The sequence below is a fragment of the Anolis sagrei genome, chromosome 5 (genome assembly GCF_037176765.1).
Source record: "Anolis sagrei isolate rAnoSag1 chromosome 5, rAnoSag1.mat, whole genome shotgun sequence".
NCBI classification, from domain to species: domain Eukaryota; kingdom Metazoa; phylum Chordata; class Lepidosauria; order Squamata; family Dactyloidae; genus Anolis; species Anolis sagrei.
The window spans coordinates 122997398-123018495 of record NC_090025.1 but is presented as its reverse complement, the minus strand read 5'-3'; the positions used below and the strand labels follow the sequence as shown (position 1 = coordinate 123018495).

The following is a 21098-nucleotide window of genomic DNA, read 5'->3' as shown; positions in this document are numbered from 1 at the left end:
CTTTGACTAATAACTGGCCACTTGGAGTGCCTCTGGTGTCACTGTGAGATCCTCCATTGTGCATGTGGAAGGTCTCAGGTTGCATTGTAGTAGGTAGTCTGTGGTTTGCTCTTCTCCACACTCGCATGTCATGGACTCCACTTTGTAGCCCCATATCTTAAGGGTAGCTCTGCATCTTGTATTGCCAGAGCTCAGCCTGTTCAGCGCCTTCCAAGTCATCCAGTCTCCTGTGTGCCCAGGAGGGAGTCTTTTACCTGGTATCAGCCACTGTGAACATATTAATACACCATGAATACCATCGAAAAGAAAAACAGGGATAATTTCCTTCTATAAAACTCTAATGATCCAATAGGAAAGTGTGCACAAGGGCATTCTGTTGACATAGTGCAGGGAAGACATGCTCGATGACTTGTTCCTTTTCAAAACCTGTCAATAAATATTATTTAACATTGTTAAAATCATGAAGAGAATAATTTTACACAAGCATCACATCTTGATTTCTACAACTCGTTTTAGATCCCAGTTCCTTGGAGAATGTAGGAATTTTTGAATGGCTTAGTATGATTTTGGGTTAACCACACTCCCAAACCACACATACCATTGACCAAAAAGATTCTGTGCAGGGATGCGGAAATATATTTAAAAATATAAATATGGATATAAGAGAAAGCCACTCTCTCTTGGTGGTAACAGCGAGATTTGTGGAAATCTTCATAACAGAGATTTATGTAGTGGAAAAAATAATTGAATATGTATCCTTACTTGAGAAAAGTGATAAGACAGCAAAACCCGAGAGCAAGGGTTTTATTTAAAATAACTGTGTAGTTGGAATACATTAAAAACAAAAGGTGCCAGTCCTTTGGCATCTAACCAACAAAGCTTAAATACCTATTAGAAACTTATCTTTACTACAAATAATTGGCTTAAGAATGCTGCATCGGCAGAATAAGTGGTGACATGGCAGCTAATCTTCTCTTATACCAACCTTTGCTAGTTTTCTGCTGAATATGTTCTTGCTCTTAAGTGAGTTTAAGTTAGGTTTTACAATGTAGCTTCTGAACTGAACCACATTCCACAGAAGCTACATGATACAGTTCCCAGGCTTAGATGACAGGATATTCATGGCTACAATGAGGCTTCAAGTACTGTAACATCCATCAGGCTGAAAGTATACCATACATAGCTGGGTTGTATGAATTTTCCGGGCTGTATGGCTGTGTTCCAGAAGCATTTTCTCCGATGTTTTGCTCACATCTATGGCAGGCATCCTCAAAGGTTGTGAGGTCTGTTGGAAACTAGGCAAGTGGGGCTTATGTATCTGTGGAATGTCTATGGTGGGAGAATGAACTCTTGTCTGTTGGAGGCAAGTGTGAATGTTGCAATTGGCCAGCTTGACTAGCACTGAATAGCCTTGCAGCAAAGCCTGGCTGCTTCCTGTCTGGGGGAATCCTTTGTTGGGAGGTGTTAGCTGGCCCTGGCTGTTTCCTGTCTGGAATTCCCCTGATGTCTGAGTGTTGTTGTTTATTTATTATCCTGATTTTAGAGTTATAAAAATACTAGTAGGAGCCCTCAGTGGCACAGTGGGTTAAACCACTGAACTGCTGAACTTGCTGACCAAAAGGTCACAGGTTCAAATCCGGGGAGCGGGGTGAGCTCCTGCTGTTAGCCCCAACTTCTGCCAGCCTAGCAGTTCAAGAATATGCAAATGTGAGTAGATCAATAGATACCGCTTCTGTGGGAAACTAATGGTGCTCCATGCAGTTATGCTGGCCACATGACCTTGGAGGTGTCTATGGACACGCTGACTCTTCGGCTTAGAAACGGAGATGAGCACCAACCCTCGGAGTCGGGGACGACTGGACTTAATGTCAGGGGAAAAGCTTTACCTTTACTAGCCAAATTTTGTTCATTTTCATGGTTTCTTCCTTTCTGTTGAAATTTTCCACATGCTTGTGGATTTCAATGGCTTCTCTGTGTACTATGTGACATGGTGGTTGTTAGAGTGGTCCAGCATTCCTGTGTTCTCAAATAATACCATAGCTGCTAAGGTTCTAATATTACTAAGCTGAATCAACAAACTATAATGCACCGCAGGCTTAGATTTCTTATCCCGTAAGGGGCAGAAAACTCATAACACTCACAACAGAGGTAAAGGTCCTCAGCTGCCATCCATTCAATGAAAGTCAAACAAATCAGCCACAAAACAGGCAAAACACAGAGCAGTCAAAATAAATCTTTATTGAATGCCACACTTGACATTCAGGTTACACAAGTGTTTTCCAATCACTCCCTTCCCTCCACAAAGGATCCCTTTTTATCAGTATTGAAAAGACAAGTTTTAGTTGTAGAAAAATCAACCATATCTAAGAATATTTGATCTGATGATTAATTTTTTCCATTGTTTCACGAGGAATTATGAATGCTAGATGCTTGTGATAGTTCTCTCTCTCGGGTCACTTCTGCCAGGATAATTTAACAGCAGTATAAAAAGTAGCAAGTTTTTACATTTTTAAAAGGAATGCAGCTGTAAGGTAAGGGCAACTCATTGTCCACTTCCAACGAGAAATATATTGGCAAAATGCCCTTATTTAATACCATTTATATATTATTTCAGGTAGTGGTTGCTCAGTCCAATAATTTAGGAGTTTGAGATCAGTCTCTCTTGTCTGGGAATGTAGATCATAAGTCCTCATGTGCATTAAGTGAAGAAACATTGACAGGCGTCTCCTTTTCTGTAAAAAAAAAAAAAACAACAAATCTTAATGCAACATCTACACAGTTACATTATTAATATCATCTGGGATCCAGAGATGCACATGTTTTCATGCAAAAAGTTTTCAGGGGGAAGTAGATGGAAAAGTCTTCTGGGAAGGAGACCAAAAAGCTTCTTTGTACACACAGTACATCATGCAATGTTTGGATCCCAGCCATTAAAAAAAAAACCCCACACAAAATGACAATCCCGTTTTGATTAAAGCTCTTGACTAGCTTCCCCCAACCAGGTACTTTTGAATTAGACTACACATGACTATGCTGTCAGGAATAATGGAGCTGTAATCCAAGCACACTGGAAGGGGCAGATTGGAGAAGGCAGCCATAACAACAACAACAACTTTATTTATATTCTGCCCTATCTCCCCTGGGGACTCGGGGCAAATTCCAACAAACAAAAGGGCAAACCTTCAATGCCTCAATGACAATAAGTACAAATATAATAACTCAGAATAACCCCACATAAAAGACATCTTAAACATAACAACTTTAACTTTAATAAAAAGTAATCTATCAAAAATTATAACATAAAACATGCACATAAAACACCCAAATTAATTTACAAAAGCACCTCAAAGGTTCACAGATGTGCACATTGATTGCATGGCCAATGATGTTAAATGGGTGAATGTGGACTAACAAGGCACAAATGCATTTATACTTTCTAACCAGCAGTCTGGTAATAGTCTCTCTTTATCTAAACCTCCTCCTCTCCATATGCTTGGGAGCAAAGATAGGTTTTCAGCTGTTTTTTGAAGCAGAGAAGGGAGGGGGCAGTTTTATTTCTTTATAGAGGGAGTCCATAAAGAAATAACATAAAGTCCCTAATATTAATATGTTATCAAATATATTAACACCATAGTTTAATAAATAAATGAACTGGGGATAATAAATGAATTGAACACATGGTGGGCCCTCGGTGTTTGTTGGGGTTTGGATCCAGGGTCCTGATGGATGCCAAAGTGTGTGGATGCTCTAATCAAATTGTGTACAAAAGCTTTGGAAAATAAATTCCCTTATATAAAATGGCAAATTCAAGGTTTGCATTTTCAATGGAGGGAGGGATTATTTTCAAGCAATGGATGGTGGAATCTGTAGATATAGAGGGTTGACTATATGGGAGGAGGGTTATAGAGAACAACTACGAATGATTTTCACATATTTACAAGGTAAAAAGAAAGAAAAAATGGAAACCAATTTTAATTTACATTTTATCCCATCCTTTCAAGGAGCTTGGAGCAGGAAGAATAACAAAGACATAAACGGTTCGCCCTCTGTATTCATGGAGTCTGCATACAGAAATTCAAAGATCTATGGTTTGAAAATATTTTTTACAAAATATCTCCAAAGCAAACCTTGATTTTGCCATTTTATATAAGAGACACACTATGTCATTGTATGTAATAGGACTTGATTAGCCATGAATATCATTATTCATAGGTGTCCTGGAAACAAACCCCAACAGATATCAATAGGCCACTGTCACTTATCCTCAGCAATCAGCTTATGAAGTAGTTTAAACTGGAAAAGTGACTTGCTTAAGGTTATCCATCGAACTTCCTGTCAAAGGCTGGATCTATGCTTCCCTTTATCCCAGGATCTGATCCCAGATTATCTGCTCTGTACTGGATTATATGCATCTACATTGCCAGATAATCTGGGATAAATAGATGACATAGAATCAGATCCCAGGATATTGGGCAGTGTAGATCCAGCGTAAGTTACCTAAAACTTACTAGTCCAATACATCACACAGGTCCAACAAGAAGCCAATACATTAAAGGTAAGAAATAGTACAAAGACAAATGTTGGGAAGGTTTTTTAAAAGTACAAAACATACTGAACCTCTGTGTACTATGCTAATTATACATTAACAAATTATTTTCCAACGATCATGAAAGTGGTTACGAAAGAGGCTCACCAAGTTTTACAGTTGGGATGCAGACACCGTCACTGTCTTGAAAACCTTCTGCACAGGCACATTTGTAACCACCTGGTGTGTTGATACAGTCTTCATTTTCTCTTGTGCACAATTTTTCAGAGAGCGCACACTCATCCACATCTGCAAATGCAACATAACCACAATGGACAAAAACAGATTCTATTAATACCCTTGAAACTAAATGCTGTGACACCCTTGTGACGGGACTGAGAATTAGTTCCAGAAAATAAAAGAACAAAAGATAATTTGAAAAAAATCTGAATGCTGACTTCATAAATCCAATATCTAACCTGTGCATTTTTCCTCCTTCATTTCATAGCCTGATGTGCAGCTTTTACATCTGCTGGACCCCTCTCCTGTGCACTCCAAACAGCTTGGATCACATGCTAAAAATGGAAAACAAGTCTATCATTTTCAAAATACAGGAATACCCCAAGTTACAAACATCCAACTTACAAATGACTCATAATTAAGCATGGGGATGAGACAAAGGAAGTGAGACAAATCTACCCCTCAGAAAGGAAATTCACTCCTGAAAGAGTTACCATGTACAAAAGGGGTCTCCAGTGAGCTCTATCACCAATCCTTGTTCCCACAACAAGCTAAATGTTTCAAAATCCAATCATCACAGGGACAGAAAGTGAAGTGAAATCTTTTGAACAGTGGCACGGACTGCTAAACCAACACCACAGATTGTTTACCCTTCCCTATGCAATCCAAACCACTCTCTCTCTCTCTCTATCGGGTTAAACCGCTGAGCTGCTAAACTTGCTGACCGAAAGGTTGACAGTTCAAATCCGGGAAGTGGGGTGAGCTCCTACTGTTAGGCCCAGCTTCTGCCAATCAAGCAGTTTGAAAACATGCACTCCATGCAGTCACTCTGGCCACATGACCTAGGAGGTGCTATGGACAATGTTGGCTTTTCAGCTTAGAATTAGAGTCAGACACGATTAGACAATGTCATGGGAAACCTTTACAATATACAGTGGGGGAAAAAGTATGTAGTTAGATACCGATTCTACAAGTTCTCCCACTTAAAAAGACAAGAATCAGAGCAAATACTTATTTTCCACCATAATTTGCAAATAAATTTGTTAAAAATCACACAATGCGATTTTCTGAGTCTGATTTCTCATGTTGTCTCTCATAGTTGAGGTCTAACTATGATGCCAATTACAGGCCTCTCTCATCTTTTTTAAGTGAGAAAACTTGTACAATTGGTATCTGACTAAATACTCCCCCCCCCCCCACTGTATATATTGTAAAGGTTTCCCCTGACATTAAGTCTAGTCTGGAGTCACACTTAGAAAATGTACCTGTTCTGAATTATATGCAAATTCAACTTAGGAACAAACCTACAGAACCTATCTTGTTTTTAGCTTGGGCACTGCCTGTAATGGAAGATGCAACATCATATTTAGTTCTCAACTATTTCTCCCTATGGACTGAGGCAGGGAACAACATATTAAAATACAATCAGTTGAAAACACATAACTTAGTTAAAACATCAGTTTAAACAATATACAACGAATACATATGAAGACAACCAGTATATAATTGAAAAATCATCTGGATAGGCTTGCCAGAAGATGTTTGCTTAAAGCTTGCTTACAGTAAAATGCTGGTACTCACAGATGTCTCTATGCAAATAAAGATTAAGTTGCAGAAGTAAGTGATGTTAACAATAGCAGATAAAGCATTGCCACAGGTATTGTTTTCACACACAGAAGTGGCTAAAAACTCTCTTGTTAATGGCTCAGTAACTCCAATCCACCTTTTATTACACATGTCAAATGAGTGCTGAATCCTACCTAAAATACATTCAGCACTGTGGATAGCTCATACAGAAATCTCTGCAGTTCTGTATTTTTAGGCCAGAATCCAAGGGTGTCATTTTCCAATAGCAAATCATATTTGCACTTGGCCTTGTGCAAGTGGCAGAATGCTTGAAGACTACAGGAGGAAAGTGTGCTTCTTAAACTGTGAGTCCCAACTCCAAATGGGGTCCTCTTAATTCAATGCTGGGTACGCAAAAAAATGGAAACAGTAAAAAGTTTCTGAATGCCACCCATTTACGCAAATCTGTTAGCAGCAACATGCCACATTGACAGTGGACTCTTCAGAAAATGCTCCACAAAAAGAGAAATTAATCTGTTTAGCAAGTCCAGCAAATGCTAATTAATTTTATTATATATACTTTGGGTCACGTAAAAATCTCTTGGGAGGAAAAAGGTCACAAGGGGAAAAATTTTAAGACGTCCTGTGCTAAATTAACACCAAAACCTGCCTGGTAATTTAGTAGCTTAGAAATGTAACATATTTACGTTCTCCCATTTCACTTTGAAGTCTCCCTAACCCCAGTTCTCACCTATTTACATCTTTCGCTCTGAACTTGGGGTCCTTCTCTCACAGATTTTGCTGAGAACCACTTCTATTTTATTTTTTATTCCTCAGTGCAGCCAGTATTTACTACCTGCCTGGCTTTTTCTAACATCAGCTCCACATCTTTTCCAGCAATAAAATCTTTTTCTTCTTGTTAAATGTATCTTTTTAAACAAATATTTCACCTTTTACAATAATGAGAACAGGAAAACAGTGAAGCAGGACATATCCTGTAAGTTATCTAATATTTTATAAAATTAAACAGGAAGCAATTTTGTTAAGCAAGTGAGCCCCCTTCACACACCAGCTTTAACATTTGTTTTAGCCAATTGAAAAATTAAACATTCTCTGAAGTTGTTTAAATTACATATATATTGAAAAGAAACCTTTGCATGAGTATGAGCCATCCGTGTTTAAACAATATTGGTCAGTCTTGCAAGGAGAGTCCTCTACAACACATTCATCCACATCTGAAAAAGTAACAAGAAATGCAATGCCAGTAAGGTCTAGGGATGAAATATTTTAAGAAAAAAAATCTGATAAAGCAAAGAACTCTTTATTTCTCATTCCAATGTCTGCCACATGAATATTCTGGAAAGTTCTACAGCTTTAAAGAACAGGGAAATATAGCAACAGTGAAGTGCCCCCAGTGGCACAGCAGGTTAAACCACTGAGCTGCTGAACTTGCTGACCGAAAGGTTGATGGTTCGAACCCAGGGAGCACGGTGAGCTCCCACTGTTAGCCCTAGTTTCTGATAACCTAGCAGTTCTAAGTAGATTAACAGGTACCGCTCTGGCAGGAAGGTAACAGCACACCATGCAGTCATGCTGGCCACATGACCTTGGAAGTGTCTACGGACAATGCCAGCTCTTTGGCCTAGAAATAGAGATAAGCACCACCACCCAGAGTCAAACACGACTAGACTTAATGTCAGGAAAAACCTTTATCTTTTTAAAATGTCTTACCATGAGCCTATCCACAGTTGTGCATTTGCAGGCACATCTCAGTCAACTAAGGCCCCTTCCAGTGCCATATAATCCAGTTCAAAGCAGATAATGTGGATTTTATATGGCAGTGCAGTATTTAGCTGGTATTGCACCACCTGACATCTGTTTGGAAGTAGCAGCCAACGATGAAAGGACTAAGGTAGTGACATCTCAGGCCCATTCTCTGTTAAGATATCAGCCAGCACGCTGACAGCTTAAATCAAGAAATATCTTCCTATGGTCGAGAAAGATACTTGCAAGAACACCTCTGCAAGTATGAATCCAAAAGTGGTACGTTAAAACCCAGGACCTTAATCAGTGGCTGAGACCAGACGAGAAACTCCCTCCTGGGCACACAGAATATTGGGCGACCTGTAAGGCGCTGAACAGGCTGCTCTCTGGCACCACAAGATGCAGAGCTACCTTAAGAAATGGGGTTACAAAGTGGAGTCCATGACATGCGAGTGTGGAGAACAGCAAACCACAGACCACCTACTACAATGCAACCTGAGCCTTGTCACATTCACAATGGAGGAACCTTCTCACAGAGACACCAGAGGCACTCCAAGTGGCCAGCTTCTGGTCAAAGGACATTTAGCATAATGCCAAGTTTTGTAAACTTTGTTTGTGCTTTTAAATGCATTTTAACTGCACCCTCAACTTGCTTCTGACACGATAAATAAATATTGGGTGTCCTTGGGAAAGTCACTCTTTCAGTGTCAAAGAAATGGAAAGTCCCATTTAAATAAATTTTGCCAAGAAAACTCTGGCAGCAAGTTTCCTCTAAGGTCACCAGAAGTGACTTGAAAACACACAACTGAGAGTGCATATAATTAATGCACTTTAGTCTTCTAAGAACCTATTTCCAACAAAAGCAGTGAATGTTACTAGTTTTGCAGCAGCTGGACTCACTCACCTACACAGGCGTCTTCATTTCTAATCCAGCCATCTTTACACTCTTTACAATCTGTATTAGTTGCGCCAGTGCATGTTTTACATGAATCATGGCAAGCTGTTAAAACAAAGCAACATGTGATAAACATTTTTGCATGAAATTCTTCAAAAGCAATTTACTATGACAACAGAACAAAGGTAGCTTGGCTCTATAGGAATATTCTTGCTCGAGTCTCAAATTAGTTTAGAAATCAGTCTTGCAGGAAAATGTGAGGAAGAAAAATAAAATAAAATAAAATAAAAACTTTTCTATCCCACTCATTGCAAGGACATTTGTCTCTTCTGTATTATATACTGCTATATTTAGCTTGACCTGGGGACTGACAAGTCTTTATGCCATATACTTTGTGTGTGTAAAAGAAGAGTAAGATTCTTGAGAGTGTAAAAGAGAAAGATGTACTCTTCTAACTTATCTTTCGTACCTGAACCTTCAGGTACGAAGGTTCCTGTTGGTTTTTAGGTCATAGCATGCACCTTCAACCCTGACATTAGACACAGAAATGACCTTGAGATGACTATTTTCCTTTTTCCCTAGGTTTTTCATCCTTCTTCCTGCTCCATCAACTAACCTCACTGATAATTTTTAGCTCAATGGTCTGCAATATTCTGTCCAGAAGATTCATTTTTCTTTCAGCTGTTTTTTTATTAGGCTTTAAGAAATATATTTTTTTCTGCACTGATTTTTATGGGATAAAATTTTATTTGCTCAATGACATTTTTACTTTGTATTTTTAGACACATGTTTACTTTCTTTTATTTTCCCCTGATAGGTATTTGCTGGATATATTATCTAAAATTACTGAATGTCACAGCTGGCATATACTTGGTGAACAAATGGATGTTCTAATCTGTATTGTCAATCCAAATGTAATATTCCCTCCTCCGTTTCCTAGCTTGGTTCAAAACAAAAACAAAAAAGAAATAAAGCTGTAAGAAAAAGCTGTTCCAGAATTGCATTATAGCAAAGACACTCAATATGGCTGCTACTAACAGTCATATTGGTCAGTTCTCTTGCTGTTCAAATCTTTATCAACTATAACAAGATTTGGTGTGAATTTCATCTTAAAGCTTAGTTTTCATTTAGCTGTGAGACCTGCATTTCAGAATGAGGTAGGTTTCAAAAAATATGTGTGTAATTAAACCTATTTTTAAAAAGTTTAATTAGGTCATTAGTTTTGTTATGTAGCTTTACACAATGACATGCTATTCAATTGAATATTTAAAATAGATTTTAAAATGTATGCAAAGCATCTCACTTATCAAAATAGTGAAATAATCATGGATGTGTAACTTGAAAAGGCTACCAAGTTGATAGGTAAATAAAATCTCTATGCATTTCACTGCAATCAACAAAACATACATTAATATTTCTGCAGGGCAGCAAATACCATATATACTCAAGTGTAAGCTGACCCAAATATAAGCCAAGGCACCTAATTTTACCACAAAAGAAACCTGGGAAACCGTATTGACTCAAGTATAAGCCAAGAGTGGGAAATGCAGCAGCTACTGGTAAATTTCAAAATAAAAATAGATTCCAATAAAATTACATTAATTGAGGCATCAGTAGGTTAAATGTTTTTGAATATTTACATAAAACTAATTTAAGATAAGACTGTCTAACTCTGATTAAACCATTATTCTAATCTTCTTCAAGGTGTATGTGCTTACGTATCCCTCCAATAATATTGAAGACATAAAGTAATAAATGTAACTGTTTTTAATTTGCTTTAGGTATTGTATTGTTGTATGGTGTTTTGAGGCCTTGGCCTATGTAAGCCACATCGAGTCCTTCGGGAGATGCTAGCAGGGTACAAATAAAATAATAATAATAATAATAATAATAATAAATATAATAGAATAAAATCATCCATGTAATAATAAAATAGAGTAGAATAATAAATTTAATAATAACAATTCTAAACAGAGTAAAATAATACATGTAATAACAATAATAGGGTAAAATACTAAATATAATAATAATAATAATAATAATAATAGCAAAAACAATAATACCAGAGTACATTGATAAATAATTTTGACTCGAGTTTAAAGCCTGGGGGGGGGGGGGGGGGGCTTCGGCTTATACTCAAGTATATATGATAACTGGATGGATAAAAATTAAGAGGGCCGGATACAATGCTGGCTTTCTCTTAGCATAGAGAAATGGGAAGACATTGACTTTCCCTTCTCACTGTAACTAAAAAGTGCACCTCTGAAGCTGCCTGAGAGGTCTGGAAAACTCTTCAGAGTTTTGGAGTTGGTTTCAGGGCTCTAGGGAGGATGGAAAGCTAGGTTTTATAACACTGGTACCAAGTGTCAGTTAAGAATTGGGCTGAGTCATATAGTCAATCTGTAACAATAATTTACAGAAATCACAATATGAAATCTGATAGTTATGTGAGACGCAGGACAGGTCTAATGGGGACTCTGACATTTTCTCTTTCAGTGGCAGATGTCACATTACAATCAATTTCAATTAGAAAAGCATTCAGCTGTAGCAGAAAAAAGTATTTGGAGAAATTTGAGGGTCTTCGGGTGCCTTGTGACACTTAGCACTCATGGTTTTACCTGTACAAATAGAATGTGTATCATTTCTGTAAGAGTTGTAGTAGCCATCGGAGCAGTCCAAACAAAATTCTCCTGTGTATTCGTTTTTACAGCTGCATGATCCATCTCCACTTCTTGTACCATCTCCGTCGCAGCGCCCATTTCCATGGCAAGGTCTTTCGGATCCCCCACGGCAAGCTTAAACAACGTAAAACATGGCTTTGATTGTTTGTGCAAATATAACCCAAAAGCACAACTTGGAAGTCAAGTGTCCAAAGAAAGAACATTACTGCAATATGTCACTTTGGGGATAATGACACTATCATTTTCGGCATTTAAAGAGTCATCTTGGAAACTCCTGCTGTTGATGTATTCCTTATTTCCTTTTACTGAAGACCATGGCTATCTTTGTAATCGTCCACTGAGATCATTACTACTGGAACTAAATATCTATATATCTCTCTCTCTCTATCTATCTATCTATCTCTGTCTACCTACTTGAATGTTGGCCAATGATTATACCAATACTGCTTATTGACTGAATGGGATTGCGGTACTTGAAAAAAAAAAACCATTTGAGACAAGTCCTTCAACGTATTCTACATCAAATTCCCCGTTAATCCAGCTCATCTCTAGATGCAAATATTTTATTTTTAAGCAGAATTCAGCCTTTATCGAATAAAGACACGAATTAGAAGTTATGCCTACTATTAGTATGAATATATTCCAGTACTTATTTCAAAAAACATTGTTCAGTTACCAATACAGTCTGGTCCATGTGTTCCAGCAGGACAGCAAACTTCAATGGTTTCTATACAAAGCCACTTGAACAAATCAGGGTGCTTCTTCTTCCTATAAACAGGAGAAAATGATACATATCTTGAGCGAAACACAAGATTACTGTATGGGATGCATCTACACTGTAGAATTAATGTAATGTGACATTGCTTGGTTCAAACTGCTTTAATCCAATGCTATAGAATCCTGGGAGTTGCAGTTTTATAAGGTTTTTAGCTTTTTCTGCCAAAGGATGGTGCTGTCTCACCAAACTACAAATTCCAGGATTCCATAGCATTGAAGTAATGCAGTTTGAATTAAGCTGTGTCACACTACATTAATTTTACATTGTAGATACATCCTGTGACTGCATATGTCTGCATGGTTATATGAAACATTACATTTTTGCCTGAAAAGGAATAAAAAACCAGCAGAAGTTCTAGAGAATCTTGATTCAAATTGTCAATGAGAATTCCCCAGTTAAGCTGAATAATGACCTCTAAATAGTTTATTGCTTTATCTTATCACGTTCCAGCACTAGCTAATGAACTTTCTGCTTCCTTTCTAGCACATTTCCTCACAACCTCCTTGTTGACATTAGGAAAATAAGACCAATGACTGGTACTAATATCAAAGAAAAACAAATAGTTGTATTACTACTTCTTTTGTGTTTAGAAGCAGGTACCCCCATCAGTTATAAAACTGTCCATTTCTATATTTGGAAATCTCTTATCAAATATTTAAAATACAAACAGCAAGGTATATCACAATGACGAAAGCTGCAATCCATATTCTGGAATATGACATAAAAAATAAAAAGCTGTCACATATTCATACTATTAACTCTAACCAGAAGCAATTTTTCAGAGTTTCAGAGCAGATTCACTCTTAGCCCTAGCTGGCAATTCCTGGCAACCATTCATCCAACTTCTCAACAGGCCTCAAATTCTCTTAAGTACAGCCAATCCTGCTCCTGATTCAGACACATACCATTTTGTGCTGACCTATTTTTCACCCCTTGTTGACCTATCAAACTTTAAATGTAAAAACAGAAAAAAGATTTCTTGCCTGACACCTCAATATGAGTTAGTTTGTATGCAAAATTATTCAGTGTGTATGTGTGTGTCATAAAAACTACTGAATAAAAGCAAAATGTGCAGGTATATATTAAAACTGGAAAGCTGGTGTGGCAAGAGTACGGCTAAATGATTATATGAGGAAAAACCAATTTGCCCTTTTGATCCGAAGTGGAGTGGCCAGAGCTGTTATTTAGCTGTGTACAACAAACGTGAATCCATAGAAATTTATCATGAATTTTGCAAAATAGTGCCTTGGTCATAACAGAATGTTTTATACCCCCACCAGTACATTTAGCAGCCACATTCACCAGGACTAAAGTAAGGACCACTAGAAAAGAAAATGCCCACTCAGAAAATTGTCAAGCATCCTTATTTTTTTTTCTTAAATGTACAACAAACAATGGCAAAAATGCTCCGATTAGTAAATCAACTTGATGTTTCAAGCCATTGTTTTAATTCATCAGTCACCTAACTAAGCAGAAGGATGTTAGAATCAGTCTCAATTTGCTGTATTTCTCTGACTTGCACTTCCTTGACTCCCATTTTCTTCCTGTCCCTATTTGACATCCCAATTACAAGATTTAGTCTACTTCTATTCACAAAAATACGTGTGTATTTTGGTTTGCACATTTTCAGATGTATGTACTTTTTAATGCGTGTGTCTGAGAACACTTGTTTACTGTTCTCAGACACACGCATTAAAAAGTATATACATCTGAAAATGTGCAAACCAAAATACGCACGTATTTTTGTGAATAGAAGTAGACTAAATCTTGTAAATCTTGTTTACTGTTCTCAAGCACATGCATCCAAGCAGTCTTGAAAATCATAAATGGGAAAAAATCAGGTTAAAAACTGATAAATGTTAAAGCCTATGGCATTCCTACTTAAGAAATTAAGGAGGGGACATTCCTCACTGATATGATCACTAAACTCCTGCCCTTTGTTTTATTTAGCTCCCTATAAACCTGTGGTGATGGGGAATGAGAAGAAAAGCATCAAATATAATCTGACCTTTATTTGCACAGGTAGTTCTGAGAATGCCTGTTGAGACTACCAGTAATTTTTTAAAAAATCCTCATCTTGTTTATATTACTCACACTTAAACAGAGATCTACAATTTTGTGATTAAAGCCTGTTAGATTAGCAATGCCTTACAGAATATCAGAAAAATTGTTTTATACACAGATTTTTAAAATTATCTTTTTAATTAAAACTGTACTCTGCTTTTGCCTTAAAATGCTCTATTCCATTATTGAAATCACTACAACAAATAATGTCATCACATTATTTTACTCACCATTTGAACCACCAGGTCTCTATATGCTCTTCATGTTCCTCTACCATGTTGTTGCATTCAAAATTGCTACTGTCACATAGGTTCTCGATGATTTCTACAAGACGAATTTCACTACATAAAAAAGATAAAATATTATCAAATGATAGCTCAACAAAATAAACTAAGCCTTCTTTTACAAATAAAAAGTAAAGAACAGTGTTATTATCAGGTACTGTTATCACATAAGCTACCAACAGGAAGTCTAATTTTTAAATCCAAGACTGTGGAACTGTTGGATATCCAAATAGTTTGGACTACTGTCCATGCTGACTTGCACTTCTGGGAACTGAAAGCTCAGACTTCTAGAGCATCAACAAGTTTTGTGGGTTTACATTTGAAGGGGAGAATAGATGTCTCACTGCAGCTTGAAATAACCTGAAGCATGCTTGAGTTCATAGAAGGTAATGCCACATAATGGAGTTCATGTCCAAAAAAATACTAAATTAAACATGGCCATATAGTCCGAAAAACTTACAACAACCCAGTGATTCCAGCCATGAAAGCCTTCAACAATAAAATTTAATAAATAAATAGAAAAATGAAATATAGGTGGTAGTACATTGTTAGCTAGGAGTAGAATATTATGCACAGATCAAAGTGCATCGAATCACTTTGGAACAGGGCTTTATAGCAAAAGTATTGCATATCTTCTGCACATTATTTTTTATTTCCTGGAAAATTTGTTCAGATAGATGTGGTAACTTTTGGAAGAAAACTCCACGTATGTGTTTGTTTTCATGTTCTTAAAATGTCAGATGTCTTTCTCATTTCCACATGTCTTCCAGAAAAGAGAAGTGGCCACTTTAAAATTGTGGGCTTACTTAACTTTTTCAAGATTTGAATTTTATATTCTAAGTCCTGTCCCATTGAACTTTATCAGAATTTTAAAACTACGTGCATTGAAACTGGGACAGATATCTATTGTGTTATTCCTTGAATAAGAAACCAAACTTCATGGACTCCTGACTTCGGCTTCTATTTCTCTTACAATTTGTGAAAGCCTCCGAAACAGAATCCATGGATATGGAGGGCTGATTATACAGTGTTGTTCAGGTTTAATCACATAATAACAAACAGGTAGACCAAGATATTACATCCCTGACAGTGGGGAAATGAGAAAGAAAACACATACCATACCTGGACTCATATTTAGATAGTGTTTTTTCTTCCCAAGCTGTATTGCCACCTCCAAAGTTCTTTTTTGCAGTATCTGTTAGACCCTGTAGAACAGGAAATACATTTATGCTTCATATATACTTTATACACACAGTATGAAAGTCGTTTTATACATATTGTTAAAAATGTTGTGCATGAAACGAGGTTTGAGCCATAAAGGGGGCACTGACAGGAAGTTGCTGCTAGCTGTGAGAGAAATAAGGTTGAACACTGTGAAAGTCACCCACTACATGACTATTAGCCTCCTCCCAGTAGACTCAAATCAAGTAAAAGTTTCATGAGCCATTTACAGCTTTATAGGCTAAAGCCAGCACTTTGAATTGTGCTCAGTAGCAGACTGGCAGCCAGTGGAGTTGATATAACAGGGGATTTGTATGCTCCCTCCAGTGAGTAACCTGGCTGCCGCCCATTGGGACTACTTAGAGCTTACAAACAGTCTTCAAAGGCAGCCCCACGTAGAACACATTGCAGTAATCTATTCAAGATTTAATGGCCACCTTGGCCAAGTCTGATTTCCCAAGGTATGGACACAGCTGGTGCACAAGTTTTAATTGTGCAAAAGCTCCCCTGGCCACCATAGAAGCCTGGGGTTCCAGGCTCAGCAATGAGTCCAGTGCAGCACAGGGCAATACAAGGAGTATTTCTGTCTTCATTCAATTTCAATGTATTCACCCTCATTCAGCTCATCACAGCCACCAAGCACCAGTTCAGGACCTGAACAGACTCCTTAGTAGCACATCAGAAGGAGTGATAGAGTTGGATGTCATCTGCGTACAGATGGCATCAAACTCCAAGACTCCTGATGATCTTCCCCAATGGCTTTATGTAGAACCCTGTGGGAACCCACACAGCGAAGGCTGCGGTGTTGAGCAGATGTCACCCAACAACTTCTGAGACCCTCTAAGAAGGACTGGAGCCACTGCAAAACAGTACCTCCAAGGTCCATTCCCTTAGGGCATCTCTGAACTGTGGTCTATGGTATCAAAGACCGCTAAGAGGTCTAAGAGAACCAGCAGTGACACACTCCCCCTGTCAAGTTCACTGCGTAGATCAGTGGTTCTCAACCTGTGGGTCCCCAGGTGTTTTGGCCTACAACTCCCAGCCAGTTTACCAGGTGTTAGGATTTCTGGGAGTTGAAGGCCAAAACATCTGGGGACCCACAGGTTGAGAACCACTGGTGTAGATCATCCACTAAAAAGATGAAGGCTGTTTCAGTTGTATGGCCCGGTCTAAAGCTGGCCAATGAATCCACTCCAGGCTTTAAACAGAGTTTTCAAGGCTTGCCCCAACATGCTGACTCTTATTTTAAGGGCAGAGTTCAGCACCTTGGAGAGCTCCATTGAAGTTCAGAGTAAACTCCAGAATGGCTTAGCTAACACCTCTGATTACCTGGCATGTAGTGTGGCACACTCTTTTACTTTATATTTTATTAGTAGTGACATTTTAATTTTTTTCTATGTATTGTTAACATATTATTGTGCTCAGATGTGTATATGTCATACCCTGTCTCAATGAGAAGTGAGGGAAAACAAATACAATTCACTATTATTACTAGCGTATTTATTTATTTACTTATTTATTTACTGTGTTTGTATACCACCTTTCTCAGCCCGCAGGTGACTCAAGGCGGTTTACAGGGTAAAATTCAATGTTTACAATAACATAAATACAATTAAAACATTAAATATAATAAAAACTAAACAGAATCAATAAAATATAAATCTACAGTGTCTCCTTGTTAAAAACGTTGTCCGGTCTTGTTGTCTAGTCATTCCGTTATCCTATGTTAATCACTCTGCATTTGCAAACGCTTGCTCAAAAAGTCTTGACTTTTTATACCTGCCATTGTCAGGGTGTCAGAAGGGCTGCTGGTCCTGCTTCCTCCCTTCTCCAGCTTTGAGAAGCCCTACCTGATGTTACCATAGCAACGCTTAGGCAACAGCAGACACGCTCTTATTTATGGCATTTATATGCCCCCCTTCTCACCCCAAAGGGGACTCAGAGCGGCTTACAATATATATTTTCATACAATATATTTCTTTCTTTTCATTCCTCCATTTTCCCTCCTTCTCCCGCTCTTTCTTGCTCATAAACCTTCTCCCCTTTTCTTTCTTTCTTTTCTTAGCCTTCGCCCCCTCATACTTTCCCCACTTTTTTCTCTCCCTTCCTTCCCTTTTTCTTTCTGTCTGACCTTCTCCCTTTCTTCCTTTCCTCCCTTCCTCTCAGATGTATGTCACCTAGCAACAGCCAATCCTCCTCACGTCCTTTGCTTTCCAGTTAAATGGCCACTTCAACTACCCAATCTACTTTGTTGCTTTTCTTTCCCTCGGCGCTGGGCTCAAAAGGGAGAGTTTGAGTTCAAACCACTCCATTATTTTAAGTTGAATATTGATGGGTCTATGTGCCAGGTGTGGTTCAGATCCATCAAGCCATCTTTTAGCTGCTCGACCAGGCGTTCTGAACTTCAGTTCCCAGAATCCCCAGCCAGCTGAGTCAACTGCCAGGAATTCTGGGAGTTGAAGTCCAAGATACCTACAGTGATGCCCCTCCCCCTCCCCGGTCGCCCCCTCCTCACCTTGCCGAAGCGCTCGGTGATGCCGCGGCAGGTCTCGCAAGCCTGTCGGAGCCGTTGCTCGGAGCCGGCAGCCAGCCCAGGCAGCGCGAAGGCGGCGAGGTAAAGCAGGGCGAGGGCCATGGCTCCTTGGCTGGCTCACTCGGCCCACCGGCCGGGCAATGCCAGCGACAGGACGCCGGCTCCGCGCCGGGGCCATTCAGAATCCTCATGCGCGCGACGCAGCCAATCGCGAAAGCGCCTCGCGCTCGGAGTCTCGGACGTGGTCCAATCGGAGCTCGCCACGCTCTGAGCCAATAGGAAGCCCACGTGTAGAGAAAGGGGGGGAGGGGAATGATGAAAGCCCTGTCGCTGAGCCATAGATTTATAAATTATTAGAATCACAACGTGTTAGAACTTCTGCGTTCATATTTTTAAGGAGCCAAGAAAAGGAAATGTCCTTGAACTGTGAATAAGCTCCACGTGGTTGGTAGTGGAACTGGCAAGAAAAGGAGGACCAATCTGTTGAAGCCTTTCATGGTCGGAATCACTGCATTGCTGTGAGTTCTCCGAGCTGTATGGCCCATGCTCCAGAACCATTTTCTCCTGACCTTTCGCCCACATTTATGGCAGACATCCTCAGAAGTTATGAGGTCTGTTGGCAACTAAGCAAGTGAGGTTTATATATCTGTGGAATGTCCAGAGTGGGAGAAAGAACTCTGGCCTGTTTGAGGCAAGTGTGAATGTTGCAATAGGCTACCTTGATTAGCATTGAATGGCTTTGCAGCTGCGAAGCCTAACTGGTTGCTGTCGTTTAGCAGATCTCAGTGGACTAGAAACCTGCTGCTAGCTCTATATGGTGAGGCATCATCACTCTTTGGCAGAAAGAGCTGAAGGTCTTGCTAAAAGTCCTAGAACATGTGTTGGTCTCACAACTCCAAGGATTCTTGGTAGACACTGATTATCTGAATCAGGCACAGTCTGGGTATAGGCTGGGACATGGTACTGAAACAGCCTTGGTCACCTTAGTAGATGATCTACGCCGGGAACTAGACAGGGGGAGTGTGTCCCTGTGCTACTGGTCCTCTCAGCTGCCTTTGAAGACTGCCCGGAAGCTTCAATTAGTCCAACAGTCAGCAGCCAGATGGCTCACCGGAGCGGCATACAAGGAGCATACAACTTCTATATTACACCAGCTCCACTGGTTGCCGATCTGCTTCCAAGCACAATTCAAAGTGCTGATTTTAACCTTTAAAGCTCTAAACGGTTCTGGCCCAGACTACATGTCTGAACGTATCTCCTACTATGAATCATCACAAAATTTAAGATCATCTGGAGAGACCCTGCTCTCGATCCCACCGCCGTTGCAAACGTGATGGGTGGAGACAAGAGACAGGGCCTTCATAACAGTGGCTCCCCATCTGTGGAATTCTCTCCCCAAAGACATCAGGCTGACCACCTCTCTCATGCCTTTAGAAGGAAACTCAAGACTTGGCTGTGGGACCTTGCATTCGACCGTTGAACAGCAACTTGTATGAAGAAGACAGAAGCAATTTCGAAGTGACAATGAATTGACCCGGACCCGGATTTTAATTGCCGTGTTTTAACAACTGTTTATTTAATGTTTTGTTTTAATAAATTTGTTGGTTGTTTTTATCATTATAATGGCACTAAATGTGGTTTGCTGTGAGGCTGCCCTGAGCCCCACCTTGGGGGTGAGAAGGGCGGGATACAAGTATATGAAATAAATAAATAAATAATGATTTCATGGGAGTTAAAGTGGTCTCAATCCACCTTAGTTCTACAGTATGTTGTTGTTGTTCATTCGTTCAGTCGTCTCCGACTCTTCATGACCTCATGGACCAGCCCACGCCAGAGCTCCCTGCAGCTCCTTCAAGGTCAATCCAGTCACTTCAAGGATGCCATTCATCCATCTTGCCCTTGGTCGGCCCCTCTTCCTTTTGCCTTCCACTTTCCCCAGCATAATTGTCTTCTCTAGGCTTTGCTGTCTCCTCATGATGTGGCCAAAGTACTTCAACTTTGTCTCTAGTATCTTTCCCTCCAGTGAGCAGTCGGGCTTTATTTCCTGGAGGATGGACTGGTTGGATCTTCTCGCAGTCCAAGGCACTCTCAGAACTTTCCTCCAACACCACAGTTCAAAAGCACCTATCTTCCTTTGCTCAGCCCTCCCTAAGGTCCAGCTCTCACATCCGTAGGTTACTACAGGGAATACCATGGCTTTGACTAGGCGGATCTTTTTTGCCAGTCTGATGTCTTTACTATTTTATCGAGACTGGACATTGCTCTCCTCCCAAGAAGTAAGCGTCTTCTGATTTACAGTGGCACGCAAAGTGGAACTGTGAAGTTCAGGGTGATGGGATTTTGAAAGAAGTAAGTTGCTGCATGGGTTTATGTGGACACAAAGGATGCATCTATTCTATGCTGTAGACTGAATACAGTTTGACTGCCATAATTGTATGCTATGGAATACAACATTGGAGTTATTTTTTAAGCTCCTTTCGCCTTCTCGGCCAAAAAGTGCTGGGGCCATACCAAACTACAGAATTCCATAGCATTCCCAGAATTCCA

General features: G+C 39.4%; 1 protein-coding gene across 1 annotated transcript; it reads right to left on the bottom strand.

Moving 5' to 3' along the window:
* Positions 1 to 2223: 2223 nt before the first annotated feature.
* CRELD2 (cysteine rich with EGF like domains 2) lies at positions 2224 to 18745 on the bottom strand. The gene is made up of 10 exons (XM_060777794.2): positions 18534 to 18745; positions 15920 to 16002; positions 14744 to 14854; positions 12348 to 12439; positions 11609 to 11785; positions 9000 to 9095; positions 7483 to 7566; positions 5005 to 5100; positions 4694 to 4834; positions 2224 to 2732 (listed from the first exon to the last, which is right to left on the bottom strand). Exons 1-10 carry the CDS (start codon positions 18651 to 18653, stop codon positions 2680 to 2682), a joined length of 1053 nt encoding a protein of 350 aa, XP_060633777.2. The 5' UTR covers positions 18654 to 18745; the 3' UTR covers positions 2224 to 2679.
* Between the last annotated feature and the right edge of the window lie 2353 nt (positions 18746 to 21098).

Bases quoted from the DNA above. Each gene is read 5' to 3' on its own strand.
- CRELD2 (XM_060777794.2), bottom strand. From the start codon at position 18,653: ATGGCCCTCGCCCTGCTTTACCTCGCCGCCTTCGCGCTGCCTGGGCTG. The intron at 14,855-15,919 runs GTATGGTATGTG...TTTTTTATGTAG, and splicing joins CTATCTAAATATGAGTCCAG to TGAAATTCGTCTTGTAGAAA. The intron at 4,835-5,004 runs GTTAGATATTGG...TTGCATTTGCAG, and splicing joins GAAGGAGGAAAAATGCACAG to ATGTGGATGAGTGTGCGCTC.